The 26,674-nt window shown below is 44.0% G+C and overlaps 3 protein-coding genes and 1 pseudogene across 3 annotated transcripts in view; 2 read left to right on the forward strand and 2 right to left on the reverse strand.

Moving 5' to 3' along the window:
* LOC126939198 (NADH-cytochrome b5 reductase 1) overlaps nt 1-26,674 on the forward strand; it is a 143,857-nt gene that overhangs the window by 104,536 nt on the left and 12,647 nt on the right. The window lies entirely within an intron of this gene.
* Nucleotides 1-26,674, reverse strand: part of TMEM183A (transmembrane protein 183A) — a 604,310-nt gene that overhangs the window by 75,632 nt on the left and 502,004 nt on the right. The gene's annotated exons all lie outside the window — the stretch shown is intronic.
* On the forward strand, nt 11,838-13,072 carry LOC126939171 (alpha-1,3-mannosyl-glycoprotein 4-beta-N-acetylglucosaminyltransferase-like protein MGAT4E; annotated as a pseudogene).
* LOC126939515 (60S ribosomal protein L39-like) lies at nt 22,459-22,792 on the reverse strand. The gene has a single exon (XM_050764904.1). It carries the CDS (start codon nt 22,790-22,792, stop codon nt 22,622-22,624), a length of 171 nt encoding a protein of 56 aa, XP_050620861.1. The 3' UTR covers nt 22,459-22,621.

The following is a 26,674-nucleotide window of genomic DNA, read 5'->3' on the forward strand; positions in this document are numbered from 1 at the left end:
ACCTTCCACAGCTGTCATACCTTCCCTACAGGCTGAATTTTCTTCCCGCCTTTTCCTTCTCCCTTCACTAATAAATCTCTCTGGTGTCTAACCCCCATTTTTGTGTCAGCTGCTTGGCAAGTGTGAACTAACAAAAATTTTGGTAAATTTCTGTGATCTAAGAAAAACAGATGGCAAGATGAGGACTTGGGACTGGCTTATTCATGACTTTCAGAGAGTTGTAGTAGTAGAGGTTAAAATAGGCTGATAGAGCATGGTATCACTGTGGAAAAAAATATGCAGATGGCCAGGCGCAGTGGCTCACGCCTGTAATCCCAGAACTTTGGGAGGCTGAGGCAGACGGATCACAAGGTCAGGAGTTCAAGACCAGCCTGGCCAACATAGTGAAACCCTGTCTCTAGTGAAAATACAAAAAAATTAGCCGGGCATGCTGGCGTGTGCCTGTAATCTCAGCTACTTGGGAGGCTCAGGTGGGAGAATCACTTGAATCTGGGAAGCGGAGGTTGCAGTGAGCCGAGATCGCGCCACTGCACTCCAGCCTGGGCGACAGAGTGAGACTCCATCTCAAAAAAGAAATATCTCTATCTATCTATCTATCTATCTATCTATCTATCTATCTATAGAAAAGACCAGGCATGGTGACTCAAGCCTGTAATCTCAGCACTTTGGGAGGCCAAGGCAGGTTGATCACCTGAGGTCAGGAGTTCGAGACCAGCTTGACCAATATGGTGAAACCCTGTTTTCTACTAAAAAAAAAAACACAAAAAAATTAGCCAGGCCTGGTGGCATATGCTTGTAGTCCCAGCAACTCGGGAGGCTGAGACAGGAGAATTGTTTGAACCTGGGAGGAGAAGGTTGCAATGAGCTGAGATCATGCCACTGCACTCCAGCCTGGGTGACAGACTGGGACTCTGTCTCAAAAAAAAAAAAAAAATATGTATACTATATGCAGTCACTAAGGATGCTACTTAGCATCTGCAACCAAAACAAAGCAAGAATGAAAGAGCAGGAGTCTGAGGGCATTCATCCCTATAAGGAGTCACAATCCTTGCTTAGTTCCTGAACTTGAGTCAATTTTCAGATCCATACTGATTGATAGAGGAGATGGTCAGATCCTTAGAAGGAAAGAAACTGGAACACTGAAACACACATGTCCTGTAACAATTCCTCCAATCTTTACCCAAAGGTACCTACAGCCATCTATGTAGGTTTATGCAACTCTGGAATACTCAGACATTTTCACAACTATTGAACACAATGTCTGAGTTGATGTTGATGCCCAGAGATTCAAAGCTTAAGGCTTAAGGGGGCCAGATTATAAATGGAGTCTTTGCCAAAGTCATGCTTACCATGAGACCACTGGGTCCATAGACCCATACAGTGGTCATTTTCCCAGACCCTAAGCAGGAAATGATATATTTGTCTCAAGTATAAGCTAACGAATATTGGGGCACCATATTGGAACCTTGGCCTATGGAATAAGAGCAATCATAGTGGGGAAGACCAAGCCTCTGAAACTGCCCCCATCCTTGGCCAAGATAGTAAATCAAGAAGTATTATGTCCTAGGTTAAGGGATGATGGCAGAGATTAGAGCCATCATTGAAGAACCTAAAAGATACAGAGCTAGTGGTCCTTAGTGTATGTCTGTTTCATTCATTAGTCTGGCCCCTGCAGCAACCACATGGATCCTGAAAAATGACCATAGACAAGCTCATCCAATTAAGTAGCCGTGATCACAGCTGCTGTGCCAAACATGGTATCATTACTTAAACATATTAATAGGCCCTTCGTTTATGTGACACAGTCATTGATGTGGCAAATGTGTTCTTGTCTATTCTGATTATAAAAGGTCAGAAACATTTCATATTCATAAGAAATGACAATATTCTTTCATATTTTTGCCCAAGAACTATGTTAACTCTCTGGGCCTCTGTCACAATAGAGTCCAAAGAGATTTAGGCTGCCTAGGCATCCCACAGAGCATCATATCAATCCATCACATCTATGACATCATGCTTAGATTTAGGCTGCCTAGATATCCCACAGAACATCACATCAATTCATCACATTGATGATATCATGCTTAGATTTAGGCTGCCTAGATATCCCACAGAACACCATATTAATTCATCACATCGATGACATCATGCTTATTAGGCAGGACAAGCAAGCAGTGACTTAGATGCTGGAGGCCTTGGTAATAGGGTGGGAAATAAACCCTGCAAAGATATAGATACCTGCCCCATTTGACTGAAGTTTTGTTTTGTTTTGTTTTTTGTTTTTGGAGACAGAGTTTTGCTCTTGTTGCCCAGGCTGGAGTGCAATGGCACAATCTTGGTTCACCGCAACCTCTACCTCCCATGTTCAAGCGATTCTCCTGCCTTAGCCTTCCCGAGTAGCTGGGATTACAGGTGCCTGCCATCATGCCCAGCTAATTTTGTATTTTTAGTAGAGACAGGGCTTCACCAGGTTGGTCAGGATGGTCTCGAACTCCCAACCTCAGGTGATCCGCCCACCTCGGCCTCCCAAAGTGCTGGGATTACAGGCAAGAGCCACCACACCCAGCCGACTTAAGTTTTTAGGGCTCCAAAGGTTAGGGAAATGTCAGGATAATCTCTCCAAAGTAAAGGACAAATTGCTGCATCTTGCCTCCTCTACCATGAAAAAGAAAGCACAGCACATTGTAGGCTTCCCTGGGTTCTGGAGACAATACTTTCCATGCCTGGGAATACTGCTCCAGTTCCTTTACTAGGCAACACTGAAAGCTGCTAGCATAGAGTAGGTCCTGGAGCAAGAAAGGGCTTTACAGCAGATCCAGACTACAAGGAAAGGAGTCTTGCAACTTGGGTCATGTGATCCAGCACACTTGGTGGTGGCAGACAGTGACGGGGAAAGATACAGAGTAGCGTTTGTGACAAGCCCCAGTGGGGAATCACAAGGGATTCTGGAGTAAGGCCATACTATCTGCATCAGAGAATTATAGGCTTTCTGAGAAACATCTCTTGGCATGCAGTTGAGCCCTGGTGGATACCAAATGCTTCAGCATGGGCACCTGGTTAATGTGTCCAAAACTTCCCATTATGAGCTGAATTATGTCATAAGCTCAGAAGTCATAGTATTGTACAGGCCCAACAGCAGTCCATCAAAAGACGAAAATGGCACATCTGGGATCAAGCCTGAGCGGGGCAGGATATAAGTAAGCTTCAAAAGCAGGTAGTTTAGACTTCCATGTCAACCAGCACAGTGGCACCATACCCTCTCCCAACTCACACCCATGCCATATGGAGGGACCCATATGAGCAGTCGGAAGAAAGGGAAAAGACTCAAGCTTGGTGTAAACATAGGTCTGCTCAATATGTAGGTAGGGTGGGATGCAGTGGCTCATGCCTGTAATTCCAGTACTTTGGGAGGCTGAGGCCAGCAGATCACTCGAGTTCAGGAATTCAGGACAATCCTGGGAAACGTGGTGAAAGCCAGGCGTGGTGGTGCATATCTGTAGTTCCAGTTACTTGAGTGACTGAGAAAGGAGGATCGCTTGAGCCCAGGAGGTCAAGGCTGTAGTGAGCCGTGATCGTGCCACTGCACTCCAGCCTGGGTGACAAAATGAGACCCTGTCTCAAAAAAAAAAAAAATTGTGGATGGAAGCTGAAAAGGGATGGTGGCTGCATGATAGCCACATTCAGGGGCAACCTGAAACACAGCAGAGAAAGAAAATCTTCGCAATGAGCAGAGCTCTGAGCGGTGCGCCTGGTCATTCACAGTTCCCGGACAGTGGCCAAAGGTCTGGCTGTCTGATCAGGGAGCTGGCAGGAAAAGCACTAGAAGAAGAGATAAGAAGGATGAGATAGAGGAATGTGGAAGGACAAATGGGCTTGTGTAAAAAGCGTGAAGAATTTTGTATCTTCAAAAGTACCCACCAGAAAGTATCCCCTTGAAAGAGGCTCTGAACAACTATGTAGACAAATGACTCAGCCAACCGACATTAGCCAACCTGAAAGTGGCACGAGGACACATTAATGGGTGGCTACTGTGGCAGATATGGAGGCTACATGTGGACTCAACAGCATAGACTCCCACTTACCAAAACTGACCTAGCTATTGCCGCCTTTGAATATCCACTCTGTCAGCACTGGAGACCAATGCAAGTCCCCAACATGGCCCCGTTCTTTGAGATGACCAAACAGACACTCAGCAGCAAGTTTACTACGCTGGGCCTTTCTATCCTGGAATGGCCAGTGGTTCCTCATAGACCATCGTTTTTGAATATGGTTTGTCTTTTCCTGCCCACAGTGTCCCAGCCAGCACCACTATCTAGGAGCTTATAAAATGCATGACATCAGGCATGGAGTCCCATACAACATAGTGTCCAACCAGGGAACCCACTTCACAGCAAGGGAGGTACAGAAGTGGGCCACTGATAATGAGATCCACCAGCCATATTATATTACCCTCCACCTAGAAGCAGCTGGCCTTATGGAGCACTGGAATAGCTTTCTAAAGGTACAGCTGAACTGCCATCTCAGAGATGACACTCTGAAACGATGGCAAGTCATTCTTCAGGATGAGGCACATGTACTAAATCAGAGACCTCTATATGGCTTCCAAAAGGAAGAATACATGGGTCTGGAAACCTAAGGGTGGATGCAGGCATGGACCCCATGTACCATCACTTCAATGGCCCAGTGGGGGATTTTATATTTCCCATCCCTGCAACTTTGGACTCTTCAGCACTGGAAGAGGTGATTTCCCAAAATTAGAAAAAGGCACTCCTGTCTAAAGTGTGTGGCTTCCGGTTTGAAAAGCCCAAACTGGGGCTTTTATTGGTGGATTTTAGTTTCCTGTCATTCCCGTTGTATAGAACATGATCTGTACCACAGCTCAGATGAAGAGGCCCCGGGCTTGAGATTTTCAGCTCAGAGATAGGGTACATTTCTGATACAAAGCTGGATCATTCCAAAAAAAAAAAAAAAGCCATCTTAAACAAACAAACAAAAACAGGCCCTAATTATTTAAAAAGAGTATGAGTAGGTAGTCAAGTCCCTGTCAGCTGGCTTGGGTACTAGTTAAGGATCCCAACTAGGCATTACATGCCAGTTGGGGAGCAGGGAAGGATCCAGAGAAACTCCAGTAACTCTTGGCCTCCCAGGTTAGGAGGCTGTCCCAATAGGACAGACTAATCCTGACCATATCATCAATGAGCCTGGAGCCTCTGGTCCCAGTGGCAGCGTGGTCAGAGTGACTCCACATCTTCCTGGAATGTAGACTAAGGTCTGTAGATATCTACCCAACTGTCTGACCCAATTTTTTTGAAAAGAGAGCTGGGGCTGATTATAGAGAGCCTGATACTCATTCAAAATACCTGGGATGAGGCCAAAATCAATGTAAGGATTAATGAGCTCCTTCCAGCTTCTCCCAGCCCTTTCTGATATTTTCTAATATCCCATGTAGAAGACAGGTTGAGTAGGAAACCTAATGTAGAAGAGAGGTTGAGTAGGAAACTCAAGTGCACCCAGACCTGTTTTCAGTAACTGCTTCTGTTTTGTTTTTCTTCTACTATATTGTCCCCACCCATCTTACCTGAAGCTGTCCATCATGCTGTCTTTTACTGGTCTTCCGTACATTCTAAAAGCTGTTTATGGGGTGAAGACCAGAGAATACACTTGGTGCTAGAGGTCAACGTTAAGTTGGGTATCCTAAGGTCCCTGAGCTAAGTCTTCCCAGGAGTTAGAGTCTGAAAATGCAAATACCAAAAGGAGCCATGACCAAAGGCAGAAGCAGGGCAGCATCTAGCAAGAGCAGACCCTTGATAAATGCTCCTTCCCTTCACTTCTCTTGGCCTCATTTCCTCATCTTTAATATAGAGACAATAATAAATACATTCAATGGCATTTGTGAGGACTCAGCACGAACACATTAGCAGGTAACTTCCCATCACCATCACCATCACCATCACCACTGTGTCTGGCAAAAAAGTTGCTCAGTAAATTTTAGCTGTCTCGACTCTTTCTTTTTTTCTTGTCTTCTTTTTTTTTGTCAGAGTCTTGCTCTGTCACCCAGACTAAGTGTAGTGTAGTGGCAGTGGTGTGATCACGGCTCATTGCAGCCTCAACCTCTTAGGCTTAAGCAATCCCCTACTTCTGCCTCCCAAGTAGCTGGAACTACAGTTGCATGCCACCATGGCCAGCTAATTTTAAAAAATTTTTTGGTAGACACGGGGTCTCACTGTGTTGCCCAGGCTGGTTTCAAACTTCTGACTTCAAGCAATCCTCCCATCTTGGCCTCCCAAAATGCTGGGATTATAGGCACCTGGCCCGTTTTCCTTTACACTGTATCAGAAGTGGTGATTGAAACATTTAATAATCTAGATGCAACAAGCACTTTCCAATCAAAACAGGCACTGGCTCCAATGCCAGGGCAGAGTCCTAGAAGCCCCCTGCAGAGCCAGGTCTTAACTCTTTTGTTGCTAAGGTCCTGGAAGGTCTGGGGAGCCTAAGGGAAAGGGCAAATGTGGCTAGGACATGGGGCACGCCTAAAGACACAGATGTTTACTAACTGGTTCCCACGTCAACACCAATCCTGCATTATTCACAAGAGTCTTCACAATTTGGATCAAACTTCTCAGACTCTGCCAGGTGCAGTGGCTCACAACTGTAATCCCAGCAGTTGGGGAGCCCAAGACAGGAGAATTGCTTGAGATTGAGAAGTTTGAGACCAGCCTGGACAACACGGCAAAACCCTGTCTTTCCAAAAAATGCAAAAATGAGCCGGGCATGGTGGTGCATGCCTATAATCCCAGGTAGTCGGGAGGTGAGGCAGGAGGATCACTTAAGCCCAGGAGAGCAAGGCTGCAGTGAGACATGATCATATCACTGCACTCCAGCCTGGGCAACAGAATGAGACTTTGCCTCAAAAAACAAAAATAAAAGGGAGAATGTTATGTATAGTTTTTCCAAAAAGTTCCTTGGCACTAATAAAGCTTAGAAAACTACTAGTTGGTAAGTGATGGCCGTAGGTAAAACAAGTCCGAGTCTAAGCAGGTTGTTTCAGTAGCTACTAGAGGAAAGTGGTTTCAGGTTACAAAGGCAGTTTCAGCAGCTAGACTTGTGCAGAATTACATTGTTGGAACAATATTACGTTCGCTGAGTGCTTTTCCCACCTGACTCTGTTTTTGTTGGGCATTTCCTGCTTTATTATAAAGGATATTACAAAGAGTACAGATGAAGAGATGAACAGGGCAAGGTGTAGAGAATGGGGTGTGGAGCTTCTGTGCCCTCCCTGGGCTCACCACCGTCCAGGAACCTCCAGTAAACGTTGGTGTTTCCCTGAGTTCTGTGAGCGCGCCAGCAAATTAATAAAACCCAAAGAAGTGGTTGTGGGAACCCCAACTTAAAGCTAATCAGTCAGAAGTTCCAGAGGCCTGGACTTTCTACTGGTGTCTTATGAGCGGGTGGTCTTGTAGGACTGAGCCCTCAATCTCTGGGATCTGATGCTGTGCCCAGGTAGGCAGTGTCAAAACTGAGCTCAGCTGGAGTTGCTGGGTGTGTGGGAAAACAAAACAAAACAAAAACTACGTGTGGTTTTCGATAAGCCCTCAAGTCACATTTTCTGTTAGACAAAAAGACATCAGTGGATATAGTGCTCCCAACACGGTGAGGTCTTTTGTGTTGATTGTTGTTGTGTGCAAGAATAGAAAAAAAGAGTTTATGTTTTCCCACTCAATATGCAAAGTGGTACAGTCACTTTGGTAAACAGTTTGGCAGTTTCTTTCTCTTTTTTTCTTCCTCTTGTTCTTCTATTTTTAAAATTTTATTTATTTATTTATTTATTTATTTATTTATTTATTTTTGAGACAAGGTCTCCGGAGTCTACCCAGGCTGGAGTACAGTGGCATGATCATAGCTCACTGCAACCTCCTGGGTCCAGGCAATCCTCACACCTCAGCCTCCTGAGTATCTGGAACTACAGATGTGCACCACCATACCCAGATAATTTTTGTAATTTTTGTAGAGATGGTGTCTTGCTATGTTGCCCAGGCTGGTCTTGAACTCCTGGGCTGAAGGGATCCACCCACCTTGGCCTCCCAAAGCGCTGGGATTACAGGCGTGAGCCACCCACCCAGTCAAGCCTATAGTTTTAAAATATATGGCCTCGTAAGAACAACACGAACATAAGTAAAACTATAACTGTAGGGAGGAAGAACTGGAAAAACATTCCTAGCAATGGAAAAGAACGAATAAAGAGAAGAAAAGGGTGGCTCATGCCTGTAATCACAGCACTTTGGGAGCCTGAGGTGGGTGAATCATTTGAGGTCAGGAGTTCTAGACCAGCTTGCCAACATGGTGAGACCCTGTCTCTACTAAAAATACAAAAATTAGCTGGGCATGGTGGCTCATGCCTGTAATCCCGGCTACTCGGGAGGCTGAGGTAGGAGAATCGCTTGAACCCAGGAGGCAGAGGTTGCAGTGAGCCGAGTTTGCACCACTGCACTCCAAGCTGGGCGACAGAGTGAGACGCTGTCTCAAAAACAATAAATAAAAAATAAAAATAAAGAGAAGAAAAGGAAACTCTAGCGGCCCACTGGGCAGTTGTGGGCCCAAGGGAGAACTGGAGATTTGAAGAGCAATTTCTGGTGACGAGGAAACCGCCCCCGCACCCCCCCCACCGACAGGCAGCACAGTGAGGCAGTATCCTGGGGACAGAGGTGTGTCATGGCAGCAGTGACTCGTCCAGGGGGCCCTCTCGTACGGAAAGAGGTCATTCAAAAGTCACCTTTGTCGACTGTCTTTGAGTCCGCCGGTTTGAATCTGAAAGTAACTGATAGTTACTTTCCAAATGTCAGGGTTTGAGGTAAAAGACTGGAAAGCTGGTTTTGAAAGTATATCCCACCCTGAACCCTGCTTCACCCAGAAACAGGTGCTTGACATGAGTTCAGAGGGGTGAGCAGCCCCTATTCAGGGAGAACAAGAACCCCATTCAAGGAGAACAGTGGGTTCTCCTAGGAGTGGTAGCCAGTTTCAGCTACCTCTGAGGAGTCCCTCTGGGACCCCATCCTTCATTAAAAGTTTTTCTCCTTGAACTTGGAGAAATCCACATTTTCTGTTAGACAAAAAGATGTCAGTGGATATAGTGCTCCCAATATGGTGGAGACTTGCACATGACTGGAAGTGTTTAGCCACTCTGAGGTTTCATCCTTCTTACCAGTCCCAGCACGGGGAAGACGTACTAATACGCGTTTCCTTCTATCCCTCTGATTTGAGTCAAAACCTCGTATCTGCCTAACATAATCCTGGAAAGGATCAGATGCAAAAGTAATGGGGAACTAATAGACAAGACCCAATGTATTGGTCAATAAATCCAAGAAGAGTCTTTGGCTTGAATTTGAAGTCAAATATAATTTGGAAATTATATATTTCCAAATACATAAGGAAATATATAAGAAAAATATAATTAACTTCTTGATTTCCTCTTCTTGGTAACACATCCCCTCTGGTTGGGTCTCTAAACCAGAGTGGATAAATGAAGGCAGCTCCTTCAACTTCACCTGGAAATTCAGGGAAGGGAGAAAGAAGGTGGAGGCTGAACAGAATCAAACTCTATGATCGTTGTCTTTCCTTAGATGGCACAAGTGGTGGGAAGAGTGGAACCAGGAGGGAAAAAGTTTAAGGAAATATTTAAGCAGTAGTGTGCAGGAAGAGGGATGAGGGGAAGGAGGTAGGAGGCTGCCAGGCAGAAGGAAATACCCAGATGCTCTCTGAGCAAGAGGAACTCAGGATACATATAACCAACTCACATTTCTTTGCAGAGCTGCTCCCAGTCCCAGCACCATGCACTGCTGCCTATGGAGATATATCATTGTTGCTATATCCTTAGTCATCCTGGGCTTCATTCTCCAAGAGAATAAAGAGGAGCATGTTGAATACAGTGTATTATGGTGAGTACCAGAGATCAAGGCTGCAGCAGTTTGTCAACCCTTCAGTAGGAGGGAGTTTTTCAAATTTGTGAAATACTCTAGTCTCATCATAGGCGTTCTAAGGAGAGAACACGTGAAGAATCACGAGAATGTCAGGAAAAAAAAAATATGAACCAGTCTTGAAATATGGGTGGGATTTGACTAGGGGAAGGGAGGAAGAAAGGGGACTCCAGGTGTGGAGAGGGCAGTACACGCCCACCTCTAGAGGACCAGGCTGACTGGCAGGACCAGCAGGCGATGAGGACCTGGGTGCTGGCCACTTCCCAGCCAGGACCTAGCATGGAGATGTTATTTTTCCTATTTCTCACATGAAGGATTGGAAATAGCTTCCCTAAGTGGACAACATCTGCAAGTGAGAAGACCAAACCCCACACAGTTCCTGGCCAGGCTTCGAAATCCACATTTTTCATAAAACACCTCAGACCAGCTGGAGCTAAGCACAGGACAGGTGTGGGGAGTGGTTCAGAAATGTGTGCGTGGTCAGATTTGAGCAAAAGAAAGGACTCTAGAATTGAGGCACCGGGGCCTATGTTCCTTGAGGACAGGGCCAGGCACTGGACACCAGCACATCTCACAGAACCTAGCCCAGGCCTAAGCTGAGGTAGACGACACTGGCCAGCCTGACAACGGTGGGGTCAGGCAAGTGCTTTCTCCACACAAGCCTTGGCCCTTCCCGCAGGCACTCCACACAAACCTGGGAGCCCCACTTCCCAACTCAGGACCCATGGCCAGTGCTGGAAAGCCCTGCATGTTCTCATGATGAGGTGGGGAGAGCGGTTCCCTGAGCCCCACACTCGGCTTCCCTGGGCACAGGAAGCTGGGGCTTGCCCAACCTGTCCTAAAAGGGAGATCTGCTCCTCAATTGTCTCCAGAGAATCTGGGGGTGAACCTCAGGACTGACATATCTTATCCTCAGAAGGAAAAGGAGGACATAGCTTGGCAAATAGCTGTCAAACAAATCAACTACGAAAGTAAGAACCATCTGTGAACCTTCAAGGAGATGCAGAGAGACTCCCCTCTTCTCCAGCATGCCAGCTACCAATTCCTGGCTGGAGCCCCTCCCCAGGAAAAGAGTGAGTACCTGGGAGGGAGTGGTCTGACTGGGAGAGGACCAGACAGAGTATTTTAGCCAGAAAAGGGAAGGAGGGTTGAAAAGGGAAGTGACTGGCATGTGGCAAGGAAAGGCTGTGCTCTGAGGCAGGGCCACGCTGTGGAATTTGGTCCATGTTATAATCCTGAGTGTGTTTTCCTCCCATCTGGTCACCCCTTGAATGACCAACAGGACAGAAGGGCCATAGCGACCCTGGGAAGGAGCTGTTCCATAGTGAAGCTCAGTCATGGTCGGCCCCAGGGGTGGGGGGAAGACAGGAAGGGGAAAGAGCCAGGGGGAGCCATGGGAAAAGGCATTGGGTAGAGGGCAGGCAAAGAGGGCCATGTGGACTTCAGATCTCAGTGCACTAGACTGTTGGACCCTTGGGTTTACATAGATTTCCAGAGATCCTCTAATCCAGGTCTGGTTGAACTGTGGTAGCTGAAATAACGCTGAAGGTCAAGGCCAGGCTAAGACACTTTGCCAACCCAGCAATTTGCCTTTGGTGACCGGCAGCCTTGCCCATGAGAGAGAGCTTTGCCCTTCATAAAGCTTCCCCAAGAGCCTTCCAAAATACTGACCACAATACTCTGACCAAATAAAATCACATCACAATTTCTGGTCAGATATTAACCTCCCATCTGGACTACATGCCCCAGGAAAAGGAATGTGAATTGTCACTGGGATCGGCATAAGGGGAAGACCTGGGAGGAGAGTCCTAGGAATTCTTCACCAGCCTGAAGTGCTCATGTGCCTCATCTCTCCCCCAGGACTGCGGACCGTGGGGATTGCCTCAATGCAGCATCCTCGTGGGAGCTACCTCTTGGACACCCTGCAGTCCACGTTCCAAGCTTCCTCAGAACGTGAGCTGGAGTATATCATGGTGCTGGTCCACCTGTCAGGTCCTGACCCTGCATGGCTCGTCCAAACAGCTGCCAATATTTCAGCTCTCTTCACAGCACAGATTGGGGCCGGGAAGCTGCTGGTCATCCATGGTGGCTCCCCTCTCCCAGGAGATCTGAGTGACGTTAATCACTCGTCACCCTGTGAAGCCCTCTATTCCAGGCAGAAAGTAGACCATGCCCTCCTCATGAACTTTGCTAGCAACCTCTCTGATTACTTTACTTTGTTGGAAGATCATATTCATTGCACCCCCAAATTCGCTGCTGCCATCTCTCCGGCATTATCAGCCTGGAAAGAACTACCTTGGGTGATCCTGGAGTTCTCCCACCTGAGCATCTCTGGGAAAGTTTTCTGCACCAGTGACCTCTCCCACCTGACCGCTTTCTTGTTCCTCTTCCATAAGGACACTCGTACTCACTTGCTTCTCTCTGAATTTTGTCTTCTCTTGGCCCAGAATGTTCCTATTCATTTCAGTCCCTCTGTCTTCAACCACACAGGCGATTATTCTATGTTTCATGAATATGCTTTCCTATGGAGAAGGACAGGGTCTTTGGTGAACCAGATAACCCTGTTGCTACTGTCCTCACTGACATGGTGTCAAGGTTGGCTGTGATTCCACAGTACACTTATACACTGAACAAGAAGGGCTACTCTACCTTAGATCCTTTGAAAGGAAACTACTTGAAACTACTTGACCGTGATTCTGGACAGGCCATAAAAAGTCACCCGGATAGTGGTGCTGACAGGCTCTGACAAAGACGGGAGGTACCGACTGCAGCAGGGGCAAGTGGAACTGGGCTATGACCCCAGGAGGATCCCAAATCCTGTGCTCGCTATGCCCTGCTAGGGCCACTGGCAGGAGGAAATTTGGACCAGATAGTATTTTTTGAAGAAGAGTCTGTGGAAGAGTTGAGTTGTATCCGGCTGCTGGTGTTGGCATCTCAAGAGTCTTGGCTCCTGATCAAGCAGATCAAAGTCTGGACTGAGCCTGATGAAGAGGAGAGATAGAAGGCACAATGGGGATTCTGGAAGAATTGGGTTTGAGAATGGAATCTATGTGGTTGGGAAGAAATAAATCCAGGCACTGATCCAAGTCTACTCATTCTTAGTAGGGTGGTCATATAATTTATTATTCAAACTAGGACACTTTTTTTTTTTTGAGACAGAGTTTTACTCTTGTTGCCCAGGCTGGAGTGCAATGACACAATCTCGGCTCACTACAACCTCTACCTCCCAGGTTCAAGCGATTCTCCTGCCTCAGCCTCTTGAGTAGCTGGGATTACAGGCTTGCACCACCACATCTGGCTAATTTTTTTTTGTATTTTTAGTAGAGACAGAGTTTCTCCATATTGGTCAGGGTGGTCTCGAACTCCCGACCTCAGATCATCCGCCCGCCTTGGCCTCCCAAGGACTGGGATTACAGGTGTGAGCCACTGCGCCCAGCCCATACTAGGACACTTTTGATAGTGAAAGGAAGCACTCTTAAAAACTGCACTAGAACAACAGATGTAAACCAGGACTGTCCCGGGCAAGATGAGATGTAATGTCCCCCTAATGATGAGTTTTAAGAGAGATGACACAGTCTAATGAGGGGTGAAGCCAAGACAATATCCTTCTGGCTTCCAAACGCCAGGGATAGGGAAGGTGTCACCATGGACTGCCTTGTTCTTGTCTACATACAGGTATAATGCTCTCGGATCTCTCTTTGAGGAAATTATTGCTCTATCTATCTAGAGTTGGCAATAGTCTTAATAGTATATTCATGAGGGTGGAATTGACTTTATTCCACATCTGTAGACCCAAACCTCCAATGTTCCAAGGTTGAGACCTTTCCAAAGCAAAGTTTGCTGAGCCGGGTTTCAGGAATGGATGCTTCAAGTATCCGTTAATTTCCTATAACTATGTGCAAAATTTGTTGTAGGCTCATAAGTGCATTTTTTCTAAGGAGAAGATACTTTACTTTCATTCAAGCATCGATATGTTCCATATCTTCTGAAAAGTTAAGAATAGGGCCGGGTGCAGTGGCTCACGCCTGTAATCCCAGCACTGGAGGCCGAGGCGGGCGGATCACAGGTCAGGAGATTGAGATCATCCTGGCTAACACGGTGAAACACTGTCTCTATTAAAAATACAAAAACATTAGCCGGGCGTGGTGGCCGGCGCCTGTAGTCCCAGCTACTCCGGAGGCTGAAGCAGGAGAATGGCGTGAACTCGGGAGGCGGAGCTTGCAGTGAGCCGAGATAGCGCCACTGCACTCCAGCCTGCTGGGTGACAGAGCGAGACTCCGTCTCAAAAAAAAAAAAAAAAAAAAAGAGTTAAGAATAGCTAAACCAGCAGCTGTAACAATATGTCACTTACAGTAGAATCTATTTCCATTGGAAAATAAGAAGTTAGGCTCACACATTATTTCATGTATCCAGCAAATATCTGGATGCATACTTAGTGTTGGATTTTTTAAAGATGGTATGAATAATAAGATGAACCAAATATTGATGACACCAGTAAGGGACTTAACAGCAAAAATCAGTAATCACGCCTGGAATCCCAGCACTTTGAGAGGTGAAGAGGGCAGATCACCTGAGGTCAGGAGTTCAAGACCAACCTGGCCAACATAGTGAAATACCATCTCTACTAAAAATACAAAAATTAGCCAGGCGCAGTGGCATGGGCCTGTAATCCCAACTGCCAGGGAAGCTGAGGCAAGAGAATCACTGGAACCCCAGAGGCAGAGGCTGCAGTGAGCCAAGATCGTGCTACTGCACTTCAGCCTGGGCCACAGAGCAAGACTGTATCAAAAAAAAAAAAAAAGAAGAAGAAGAAAAGAAAACAAAAGAAAGAAATTAGTAAACGTTGGCTGGGCATGGTGGCTTATGCTTGTAATCCCAGCACTTCGGGAGGCCAAGGTGGGTAGACCACTTAAGGTTAGGAGTTCGAGACCAGCCTGGCCAACATGGTGAAAACCCATCTCTACTAAAAACACAAAAATCAGCCAGGTGCCATGGCACGCATCTGTAGTCCCAGCTACTCGGGAGGCTGAAGCAGGAGAATTGCTGGAACCCGGGAGACGGAGGTTACAGTGAGCCAAGATAGTGTCACTGCACTCCAACCCAGGCAACAGAGTGAGACTCCCTCTCAAACAAAGAGAAAGAAATTAGTAAATGTACAGGTAGCTAAAATTGTTTCAATTTCCATTGAAACAGTAATTGCTCATTTGTGTATAGATTTCTAAATATATAACCATATACAGAAGTGTTCATTTTAAAATATATTTTATATGTGTATACATATTTATATATTGAGAGAGAGGGATGTTAATCAGGGTTAAAGTGTTCTAACTTTCTAGTTCAATGAAAGAGTAATCATATTAACTTTAAACATTAAGTAAAAATATTTGTGTTAAATTTTTAGGATAATTCCAAATGCTAGAAATAGTGTTTAATGCCCAAACTAGAGAGAAAAAGAAATGTAATGGGGAAGAAAAGAAAAACTCAACCAATCCCCCACTAAAGGCAATAAAGAGGGAATAAAAATAAAAATAAAAGGTGTGCGATGTGATATACATCACATTTGAGATTTTAAAAATCCATAAATATAAACATAACTTATTAAAAACAGAAATTAACTACATGCATTAGCCAAAAACAGATTGTCTCACTCAATTAGAAAACAAATACAGCTTTTCCTATCAAAAAGAGGCTCACTTGAATCTAACAACTTAAAAAAAGTTGAAGGTGACAGCATGGAAAATTATACAGGTATATCTTGCTTTACTGCATTTCACTTTAAAATGTTCTTTGCAGATATCGTGTGCTTTACAAATTGAAGGTTTGTGGCAACCCTGCATTGAGCAAGACTCTCAGCACCATTTCCTCAACAACATATGCTCACTTCATGTCTCTGTGTCACATTTTGATAATTCTCAAAATATTTCAAACTTTTTCATCATTATTAGTATATCTGTCATGGTCATCTGTGGTCAGTGATCTTTGATGTTACTCATGTTATTTTGGGGTGCCATGAACTAACCCTTATAAGACAGCAAAGTTGATCAATAAATGTGTGTGTTCTGACTGCTCCAACAACCAGCCAGACACTCCCCATCCCTCTCCTTCTCCTTGGGCCTTTCTACTCCCTGAGACACAATATTGAAATTACACCAACTGGCCAGGTACGGTGACTCACACCTGAAATCCTAGCACTTTGGGAGGCTGAGACCTGAGGTCAGGGGTTTGAGATCAGCCTGGCCAACATAGTGAAACCCCATCTCTACTAAAAATATAAAAATTAGACAGTGGTGGTGCATGCCTGTAATCCCAGCTACTCAGAAGCCTGAGGCAGGAGAAGCACTTGAACCTGGGAGGCAGAGGTTGCAGTGAGCCAAGATCACACCACTGCAGTCCAGCCTGGGCAACAGAGTAAGACTCCATCTCAAAAAAAAAAAAAAAAAAAGGCCGGGTACAGTGGCTCATGCCTGTAATCCCAGAACTTTGGGAGGCCAAGATGGGCAGATCACCTGAGGTCGGGAGTTCAAGACCAGCCTGACCAACATGGATAAACCCTGTCTCTACTAAAAATACAAAATTACCCAGGTGTGGTGGTGGGCACCTGTAATCCCAGCTACTTGGGAGGCTGAGGCAGGAGAATCACTTGAACCCAGGAGGCAGAGGTTGTGGTGAGCCAAGATCGTACCATTGCACTCCAGCCTGGGCAACAAGAGTGAAACTCAGATTCAAATTAAAAAGAAAAAAGGAAAGAAAGAAGGAAGGAAGGAAGAAAGAGAGAGAGAGAAAGAAAGAAAGAGAAAGAGAAAGAAAGAAAGAAAGAAAGAAAGAAAGAAAGAAAGAAAGAAAGAAAGAAAGAAAGAAAGAAAGAAAGAAAGAAAAGAAAGAAAGAGAAAGAAAGAAAGAAAAGAAAGAAAGAGAAAGGGAAAGAAAGAAAGAAAGAAAGAAAGAAAGAAAGAAAGAAAGAAAGAAAGAAAGAAAGAAAGAAAGAAAGAAAGAAAGAAAGAAAGAAAGAAAGAAAGAAAGAAAGAAAGAAAAGAAATTACACCAGTTAATAAACCTACACCAGCCTCTAGGTGTTAAAGTAAAAAGAATCACATGTCTCTCTCTTTAAATCAAAAGGCAGAAATGATGAAACTTAGAGAGGAAGGCATGTTGAAAACCAAGACAGGCTGAAAGCTAGGCCTCTTGTGTCAAACAGTTAGCTGAGCTGTGAATACAGTTAAAAAGTTCCTGAAGGAAATTTAAAGTGCTCCTCCAGTGAACATATGAATGATAAGAAAGTGAAACAGTCTTATTGCTGATAGGGAGAAAGTTTGAGTAGTCTGGATAGATCAAACCAGGCAAAACATTCCCTTAAGCCAAAGCCTAATCCAGAGCAAGGCCCTAACTCTCTTCAATTCTATGGAGGCTAAGAGACATGAAGAAGCTGCAGAATAAAAGTTTGAAGCTAGCAGAGATTGGTTCATAAGTTTAAGGAAAGAAGCCCTCTCCATAATGTAAAAGTGCAAGGTGAAGCAGCAAGAGCTGAAGTGTAGCAAGATATCCAGAAGATCTAGCTAAGATCACTGATGAAGGTGGCTACACTAAACGACAGATTTTCAACGTGAATGAAACAGCCTTCTGATGGAAGAAGATGCCATCTAGGACTTTCATAGCTAGAGAGGAGAAGTCAATGCCTGGCTTCAAAGCATCAAAAGACAGGCTCACTCTCTTCTTTGGGACTAATGCAGCTGGTGGCCTTTAAGTTGAAGCCAATGCTCATTTACCATTCCAAAAATCCTAGGGCCCTAAAGAAATATGCTAAATCTTCTCTACCTGTGCTCTAGAAATGGAATAACAAAGCCTGAATGACAGCACATCTGTTGATAGCATGGTTTGCTGAATATTCTAAGTCCACTGTTGAGAACCGTTGCTCAAAAAAAAAAAAAAAAAAAAAAAAAAGATTCCTTTTAAAACATTATTGCTCATTGGCAAAGCACCTGATCACCCAAGAACTCTGATGGAGATATACGAGAAGATTCATATTGTTTTTATGCCTGCCAACACAACATCCATTCTGTCATCTATGGATGGATCAAGGAGTAATTTTGACTTTCAAGTCTTATTATTTAAGAAATACATTTAATAAGGCTATAGTTTTTTTGGTTTTATTTGTTTGTTTTTGAGATGGAGTCTCGCTTCATCACTCAGGCTGGAGTGCAGTGGCACAGTCTCGGCTCACCGCCACCTTTACCTTCAGGGTTCAAACAATTCTCCTGCCTCTGCCTCCTGAGTAGCAAAAGCTACAGGCACCTGCCACCATGCATGGCTATTGTTTTTATTTTCAGGAGAGACAGGGTTTCACTATGTTGCCCAAGCAGGTCTGGAATTCCTGATCAAGTGATCTGCTGACCTCAGCCTCCCAAAGTGTTGGGATTACAGGTATGAGCCACTGCACCCAGCCTAGTGAGGTGATAGTTGCAAGATTCCTCTGATGGATCTGGGAAAAATAAGTTGAAAAATCTCAAAAGCATTTACCATTTCAGATGCCATTAAGAACATTTCTTATTCATGAGAGAAGGTCAAAATATCAACACTGACAAGAGTTTGGAAGAAATTGATTCTAACTTTCATGAATGACTTTGAAGGCTTCAAGACTTCAATGGAGGAAGTACCTGCAGAGGTGGTACTTCTGGTTCAAGAGAACTAGAATTAGAAGTAAAGCCTGAAGATAAGACTGAATTGCTGCAATCTCATGATAAAACTTGAACAGGTAAGGAGTTACTTCTTATGGATGATTATCGGGGGAACCAGCCCCCAATATTTCAACATAGGTTCTTTCTATTTTCCATAAGTGTCGGCTGGCTGAGAAATAAAGAGAAAGAGTACAAACAGAGGAATTTTACACCTGGGCCTCCAGGGTAAAATATCAGTAGGACCGTGATGCCCACCTGAGCCTTAAAGTCAGCAAGTTTTATTAAGGATTTCAAAAGGGGAGGGGGTGCAAGAACAGTGAGTAGGTCACAAGATCACATGCTTCAAAGGGCAAAAAGGAGAACCAAGATTACATGCTTCTGAGGAAACAGGACAAGGGCAAATTCAGAACTACTGATGAGGGTCTATGTTCAGCTGTGCATATATTGTCTTGATAAACATCTTAAACAAAAGAAAACAGGGTTTAAGAGCAGAGAACCATTCTGACCTCAAATTTACCAGGCTGGGTTTTTTCCCCCATCCTAATAAGCCTCAGGGTACTGCAGGAGACCAGGGCGTATCTCAGTCCTTATCTCAACCACATAAGACAGACACTCCCAGAGCAGCCGTTTATAGACCTGCCCCCAGGAATGCATTCCTTCCCCAGGGTATTAATTATTAATATTTCTTGCTAGGAAAAGAATTTAGTGATATCTTCCCTACTTCCACGTCTGTTTATAGGCTCTCCGCAAGAAGAAAAATATGGCTCTATTTTGCCTGACTCCGCAGGCAGTCAGACCTTATGGTTGTCTTCCCTTGTTCCTGAAAATCATTGTTATTTTCTTCTTTTTCAAGGTGCACTGATTCCATATTGTTCAAACACACATGTTTTACAATCAATTTGTACAGCTAACACAATAATGGTCCTGAGGTGATGTACATTCTCAGCTTACGAAGATAACAGGATTAAGAGATTAAAGACAGGCATAAGAAATTATAAGAGCATTATTTTGGGGAACTGATACATGTCCATATTAAAATGAAATCTCCAAAACTTATTTTCAGAGATTGACATATAGATGGGTGTAAGAAATTACAAAAGTATTATTTGGGATCTGATAAATGTCCATATTAAAATGAAATCTTCACAATTTATGTTCCTCTGCCACGGCTCCAGCCACTCCCTCCATTCGGGGTCCCTGACTTCCCACAACAGATGATCAAAGAAGCGGGGTTCTTGAAATGGAATCCACTGCCAGTGAAGATGTTATGAACATGGAAATGACAACAAAGGATTTAGAACATTATATAAACTTAATTGATGAAGCAGTAGCAGGATGTGAGAGGACTGACTCCAATTTTGAAAGAAGTTCTACTGTGTGTAAAATGCTATCCAACAGTGTCACCCACCACAGAGAAATCTTTTGGGAAAGGAAAAGTCAATCAATGTGGCAAACTTGATTGCTATGAAGGAAGGAAGCCAATAAATAAATCACTGGTAATTTATTTATAGGAGAATTGTACAGCAATGTTCTTCATTAGAGGAAGGGAGATGAGATCCAGTGCTTGAGCAGAGGGAGTGATTTTAAATTAACTAATGGTAACAGGTGGAGAAGGCAGAGTATATGGATGCTAAAGCTGGTGGCTGGGTAGATACGGTGGAGGGAGTCTGTAGAAGTTCTCTTCTGATTGCTTTAATTTCTCAGTTAAAAAAAGAGGTAAAGTTATCAATTGAGAGTGAGGATGGAGAAACGGTATTGGAGGCTTAGAGGACAGAGAAGGTGGGAAATTGTCTATGAGAATATGAGACAGAATGGATTAGGGAGGCATTACAGACAACATTAAGGGCCTACTCAAGGCTCTTGATTTTGAATTCAACATGATGCCAATCAGCACGGTTGTGTGTTTCCCCTAGCCATGGTGAGCTAAATAGGTGAAGGCTCAGAATAGAGAAGATTGACCATTGGATTTAAACTTTGCTGTGGATTTTCCAATCTTATACAATTAATTGAGAAGCAAAGAAGTTAGAAATATATGCAAGGCAATGACTATAGGGATGGACCACTGAGTTAAATCTGTGTAAGCATGGAAGAAAAGATATCAGGGAGGTGAGGTGTGGTAGGAGATGCAAGCAGTTCAATGTCTGGGTCAGTACTCGGTGTCAGTGATATCAAGACATGAGGAGCCCTGATGACCTCTCATGCTTATCAGAAACCTTGTCCCAGTACCTGAGGAGATCTCCCCACTGAAAACAATCCAGCCACTGCAGATATTGCTAAAGGCAAAACAAAACCAACAAAAATCTAACAAAGTATCCCCAACTTTCATAGGAACCTTGTTCAATGTCACTGGCATTTTCTAGAGTGACCATGTGGTTTGTAAATATCATTGGCCTTAAGAATGAGGATTTGAAGGCAGAGTGCATGAATGAAAAAACATAGCTCTGCCTCTTGAGCAAGTTATTTTGACCCCTCTGGGCATTTTTTTTCTCATCTCTAATACAGGAATAAAAATATCTCCTACTCATGAGGTTGTGAAAATTAAATGATTTAATTAATGAAACACAGTTAAAACAGTAGCAGGCATGTACTAAGGGCTTGTTTTTATTAGCTAATACCATCAGTATCATCATCTTATAAAGGGTTAACTCCTAATTCTTCGCAAGAATGCCATCTAGCCACTGCGTACATCTGCCAGCTCATTGCTACTGACCATCCTACACTCTACTCACTTCCTGGAATACCATTTCCCTTTATTCTTTGACAAATTTCAAGGCTCAAAGAGGCATGGAGAACTTGGACTTGATTCAGACCATGTCCTTAGCAAAAACTGATCAAGGCACAGCACCACTCACAATGAGGGGTAGTGGGCAGGAAAACAAAGATTAAAGAAACAATTAGAAAAAAGAAAGGAACAATCATTCTCAGTTATTTCCAGGGCTCTTTCTGTGCCCATGGATGGTACTAATTCCCTCCAGATATTGGCTTCTCACCCCAGCCTCTACCATGGCAGGAAAGGTGTGCAAGAAGTATAGCAGATGCTGAAAAATAGATGCTGACACTTGGGCTGTTTTAAACAACAAAGAGTGGCAAAGAACAGAGGAAAAGCAAAAATAAAATGAGACCACCAAGAAGTGTTTGATTTTGCTTCCCTAGTTCCACTCTACCATCGCCCTGCATATACTTTCTTCCCAGCCTCCCTGCATTCCATTGTTCCAGGGTCCTCTTTTCGACTGTAGTTCTCAATCAGGAGCAATTTTCCCCCCAGGGGACATTCAGCAATGTCTGGAGATATTTTTGGTTGTCACAACTAGAGGATACTATCGACATCTAGTGCAATAGCTGGGGATGCCGCTGTGAAAGGAGAATAAATCTCAGGACCCCAAAATCACTAAGCCAAAAGGAAAAGTCAAGCTGGGAACTGTGTCAATCAGACAAAACTGCCTCCCTCCCTTTTATTTATTTATTTATTTTTTTTGAGACAGAGTTTTCCCTCTTGTTGCCCAGGCTGGAGTGCAGTGGCACGATCTCAGCTCACTGCAACATCTGCCCTCTAGGTTTAAGCAATTCTTCTGCTTCTGCCTCCCGGGTAGTTGGGATTACAGGTCCCCGCCACCAAGTCCAGCTAATTTTTGTATTTTCAGTAGAGACAGAGTTTCACCATGTTGGCCAGGCTGGTCTCGAACTCCTGACCTCAGGCAATCCACCCGCCTCGGCCTCCCTAAGTGCTGGGATTATAGGCATGAGCCACTGCGCCCAGCCCTGCCTCCCATTTTATTCCTAAATAAGATAGCTACAAAGATTTTTTTTTTTTTTTGAAATGAAAGGCCTCACATATTTATTACTGAACCCAGCCAACCAACGCACTCATAATAGATTCAGAGAGGAAAATACGTCGAACTCTCCAGAGAGTGGTGACATTTTCAGTTTGATATGGTAATGTGATCATGACCTTCAGACAGCACAAATATATGTGCCATCTCATGTGCAATTCCTTATAGACCCAGCTTTGGTTCTTCTCCAATGTCTCCTTTTGGAATTGTACCTTATTTTATTTCCATTTTTCATCCGAATCCACTGGGGAATGGGACGATTTTGCTTTTGTTTCTTGGCCAGGAATCGCTTAATCCTGAAAGTCCTGTGAGAAGACATGGCGAGAAGTGGAAGCAAGAACACACCACGATAGCAGAGAAAGGAAAAGAGAGCAGATTTTTTGTTTCTAAAGCTATATTCCTTCCTCACCATTTGCCCGCAAGGAAATTCCTTGTGGGCCTCAGGATCTTTACCCTAAAACAGTTCTGTTGAATTTCACCTTGGCAATGGAAATTGATAGCTTCTCTTCAAAGATGCGGGACAAAGAACTCAAAGTCGTCCTGCTCACCTGAGACAAATGCGTATCTGATATATCCCTCTGACTTCTTGTTTATGTAAAAATGCAGATTCACCGAGCCAAGCTAAGGCATAAGTGATCATTCCTCTACTCCCACCTCACATGTAAATTGCATATTCAGTGAAAGGCAGATCGAAGACTCAAAATAATGCAAACATTTGTCTCTTATCTACCTATGACTTGGAAGCCCCTGCTTCAAGTTGTCCTGCCTTTCTGGACCAAACCAAAGTACATCTTACATGTATTGATTGATGTCTTATGTCTCCCTAAAACGTATAAACCCAAGCTGTGCTCTGACCACCTTGGAACACGTAGTCAGGACCTCCTGAGGCTGTGTCACAGGTGCATCCCTAACCTTGGCAAAACAAACTTTCTGAGTTGATTGAGACCTGTCTTGGATACTTTTGGTTCATACTGCTAAGCAAACTATGATGGGCAGAACAGCCTTTGACAACAAAGAATTGACCAGTCTAAAATGTGAATAGCACCAAGGTTGAGAAACCCTGCTCTGTGATAAATCAGCAATAGCTTCCGTGACAGGGTGAGACTACATTTAAACAGTTGTCCTAAAAGCAGAGAGTGTCAAAATGATGCAAGGAGAGAATAGATTCTTCAAACAGCAGATGGGTCAAAAGAAATTCTTTCCACCACAAAAGGCAAAACCACTAGTTCAACGAAGAAGTCATGGTACATAAAACATGCCTGGAAAAATATTTATAAGGGAAAATTCATGAATGTAAAGTCTTTACATTTAGATTTGTGTTTGGTCAATATAAGCACTTGGGATTTATAGTGTAAAAATAATCTGAATCCTTGAAAGGATTATACCTATATTTTATAAATCTATGAACTTCTCTCTCTGACTCCCTCCAACCCAGATTTTACCTCTACCACTCAACCAAACTTGTTATTGTCACTATTTCTAATAACTTCCTGGTTGCACAATTTGAGATTTGTCACCATATAAAGCCATGAGATTGGCAAGGACCAAGCCCTGGATCCTTTCAACATCAAGAGGTAGAGCAGATGAAGGGGGACCAAGAAAAGAGAGTGGGAAAGGGTAGATACAGAGGTAGGAGGAAAACCAATTGAGTGTACTGTAAAGACAGTGCTTCAAAAGTAGGTAATAATCAGCTGGATCAAAGGCTGCTGATCGGTCAGGTTCAATAAGGCATGATCACAGATCATTGGAGGTTAAAAAAAAATTATCAACAAAAGCATTATAACGAAAAACAGCCCCAGCCGGGCACAGTGGCTCACGCCTGTAATCCCAGCACTTTGGGAGGCCAAGGCAGGTGGATCACCTGAGGTCAGGAGCTAGAGACCAGCCTGACCAGCATGGAGAAACCCCATCTCTACTAAAAATACAAAATTAGCTGGGCGTGGTGGTGCATGCCTGTAATCCCAGCCACTCGGGAGATTTGCTTGAACCCTGGAGGCGGAGGTTGCAGTGAGCCGACATCGCACCACTGCACTCCAGCCTGGGCAACAAGAGCGAAACTCTCTAGAAAGACAGAAAGGAAAGAAAGAAACAATAAAAAAGGAAGGAAGGAAGGAGAAAGGAAGAGAGGAAGGAAGGGAAGGAAAGGAGGGAAGGGAAGGAATGGAAGGAAGGGAAGGAAGGGAAGGAAGGAAAGGAAGGGAAGGAAGGGAAGGAGGGGAGGAAGGGAAGGAGGGGAGGAGTGGAGGAAGGAAGGAAGGGAGGAAGGGGAGAGAAAGAGAAAAACAGCCCCACCTCCCTTTTCCCTAGTTCTGTTCCCTAAACATAACTATAAGGCTTTCTACTATTTCTTCTAGTGTTGCATCCATCTTTCTAAATAATATACTTACACTGCCATTTTTAAATGTTTGTTTTAAATGTTTTTTTTTAAATGTTTATAGACAATTCCTTGTCATGTTAGGACATGTCTTTTTATCCAACTCAACAAATATGCATTTATCTTTCTCCTATTCTTTCTTTCTTTTTTCTTTTTCTTTTTTTTTTGAGACAGAGTCTCACTTTGTCACCCAGGCTGGAGGCAGTGGCACAATCTCAGCTCACTGCAACCTCCGCCGCCTGGGTTCAAGTGATTCTCCTGCCTCAGCCTCCCGAGTAGCTGGGATTACAGGCGCCCACCACTATGCCTGGCTAATTTTTGTATTTTTAGTAGAGACGAGGTTTTACCATGTTGGCCAGGCTGGTCTCGAACTCCTGGCCTCAGGTGATCCACCCACCTTGGCCTCCCAAAGTGTTGGGATTACAGGTATAAGCCACCGCACCCAGCCCCATTCTTTCAATATAGTTAAATTAATGCTTACATTATGATGCTTTTGTAAAACATTCACTGCTGAACAAGTAGTTGTGAGACAATTCTCCAAAGCATTTGTACATCTCAGACTATCTTTTCCAGGATTTTTGGGCAGCAAACAGCCTTAGAAGCTAGAGGTAGTGTCTTCCTTTGGCAGAGGGCAGGTTTGTTTATTAAGACAGTGACTCCCTCTGGGAGAGATTTAGAAGCATGGTTCTCCAGCCATATTAAGGGATAGTAAGATCTCCCCACTTCTGCCTCCCCAGATATTTCTTTGCTAACCAGAAAAATAAAGATAATGTCTCCCTGTGGGGCAAAGATTGGGCAGGCTTGCTAGCGGTCCCCTTATAAGACTAGGGGTTTCCTAAGCTTAGCATTTCTCAGCTGTGAGACAGATCCACTGTGTGCTCAGCATCCACCCAGTCCCACTCAACATTGCTACAGTTCACCAAGTTCTCTTTTGGAACTTTCGGGGAAAGGGGAACTGTTAAGCCCATGCTGCCTGCTGTGTCATGGGTACTCAAGGGCCCACTGTTTCCTGACCGACTGGACTTATGGAGATGTGGCAAGTCGGCCTAGAAGCTTCACTGTGCTTGGGAATTGTTTGACCTCTTGATTAAACAGTAGCGCTCTGTGATTATAGTTTGTGTGTAATTTTTTTCCTAGAACAAATAATTGCCTTTTTTATTATTTGCATTATCCTAGCCACTTGAGGTTCATCGGTAAACAGACCAAGTTTGCAACCCTCATGGAGCTTACATACTAAAGCAGGAGAGAGATAAAGAAGATAAACAAGTGTGAAGCAGAAGAACTGCAGGGTTTCGAGTGAAGGGTTTGGCATGATCTGGCTGAAGTTATAAAAGTAATACTCTGCCTACTATGTAGAGACTAGATTATAGAGGAACAAGGATGGAAACAGGGCCAATGAGGACGATTCTGCAGGAATCCAGGCAAGAAAAGATGGTGGTTTAGACCAGAGTGGTGGCAATGGAAGCGGTGAAAACAGCCAAATGTTTAATATATTTTGAAGACAAAACCGAAAGGATTTTCTGAAAATTGGTTGTAAGCATTGAGAAAAGGAGTAAGGATAACTGCAAAGTTTTTGTCCAAACTACTGGAAGGATGGAGTTGCCATCCACTGAAATGGGAAGACTTCTTTATCTGTCATTTAAGGATATTTGATAATTTTCTCATGAGAGTCCTGTACCTCCTTTGTTATTTTTATTTCCTAGGTACTTTGTATTTTCTGTTGATATTAGCATACTAAACTATTACTGTATATTTAATAATTATGGTGAAATGGACTTCATTCTATTTTAGCTTCATCTTATATCCAGCAATTTTCTTCAAGTTTCT

This window comes from Macaca thibetana, chromosome 1 (genome assembly GCF_024542745.1).
Source record: "Macaca thibetana thibetana isolate TM-01 chromosome 1, ASM2454274v1, whole genome shotgun sequence".
NCBI lineage: Eukaryota > Metazoa > Chordata > Mammalia > Primates > Cercopithecidae > Macaca > Macaca thibetana.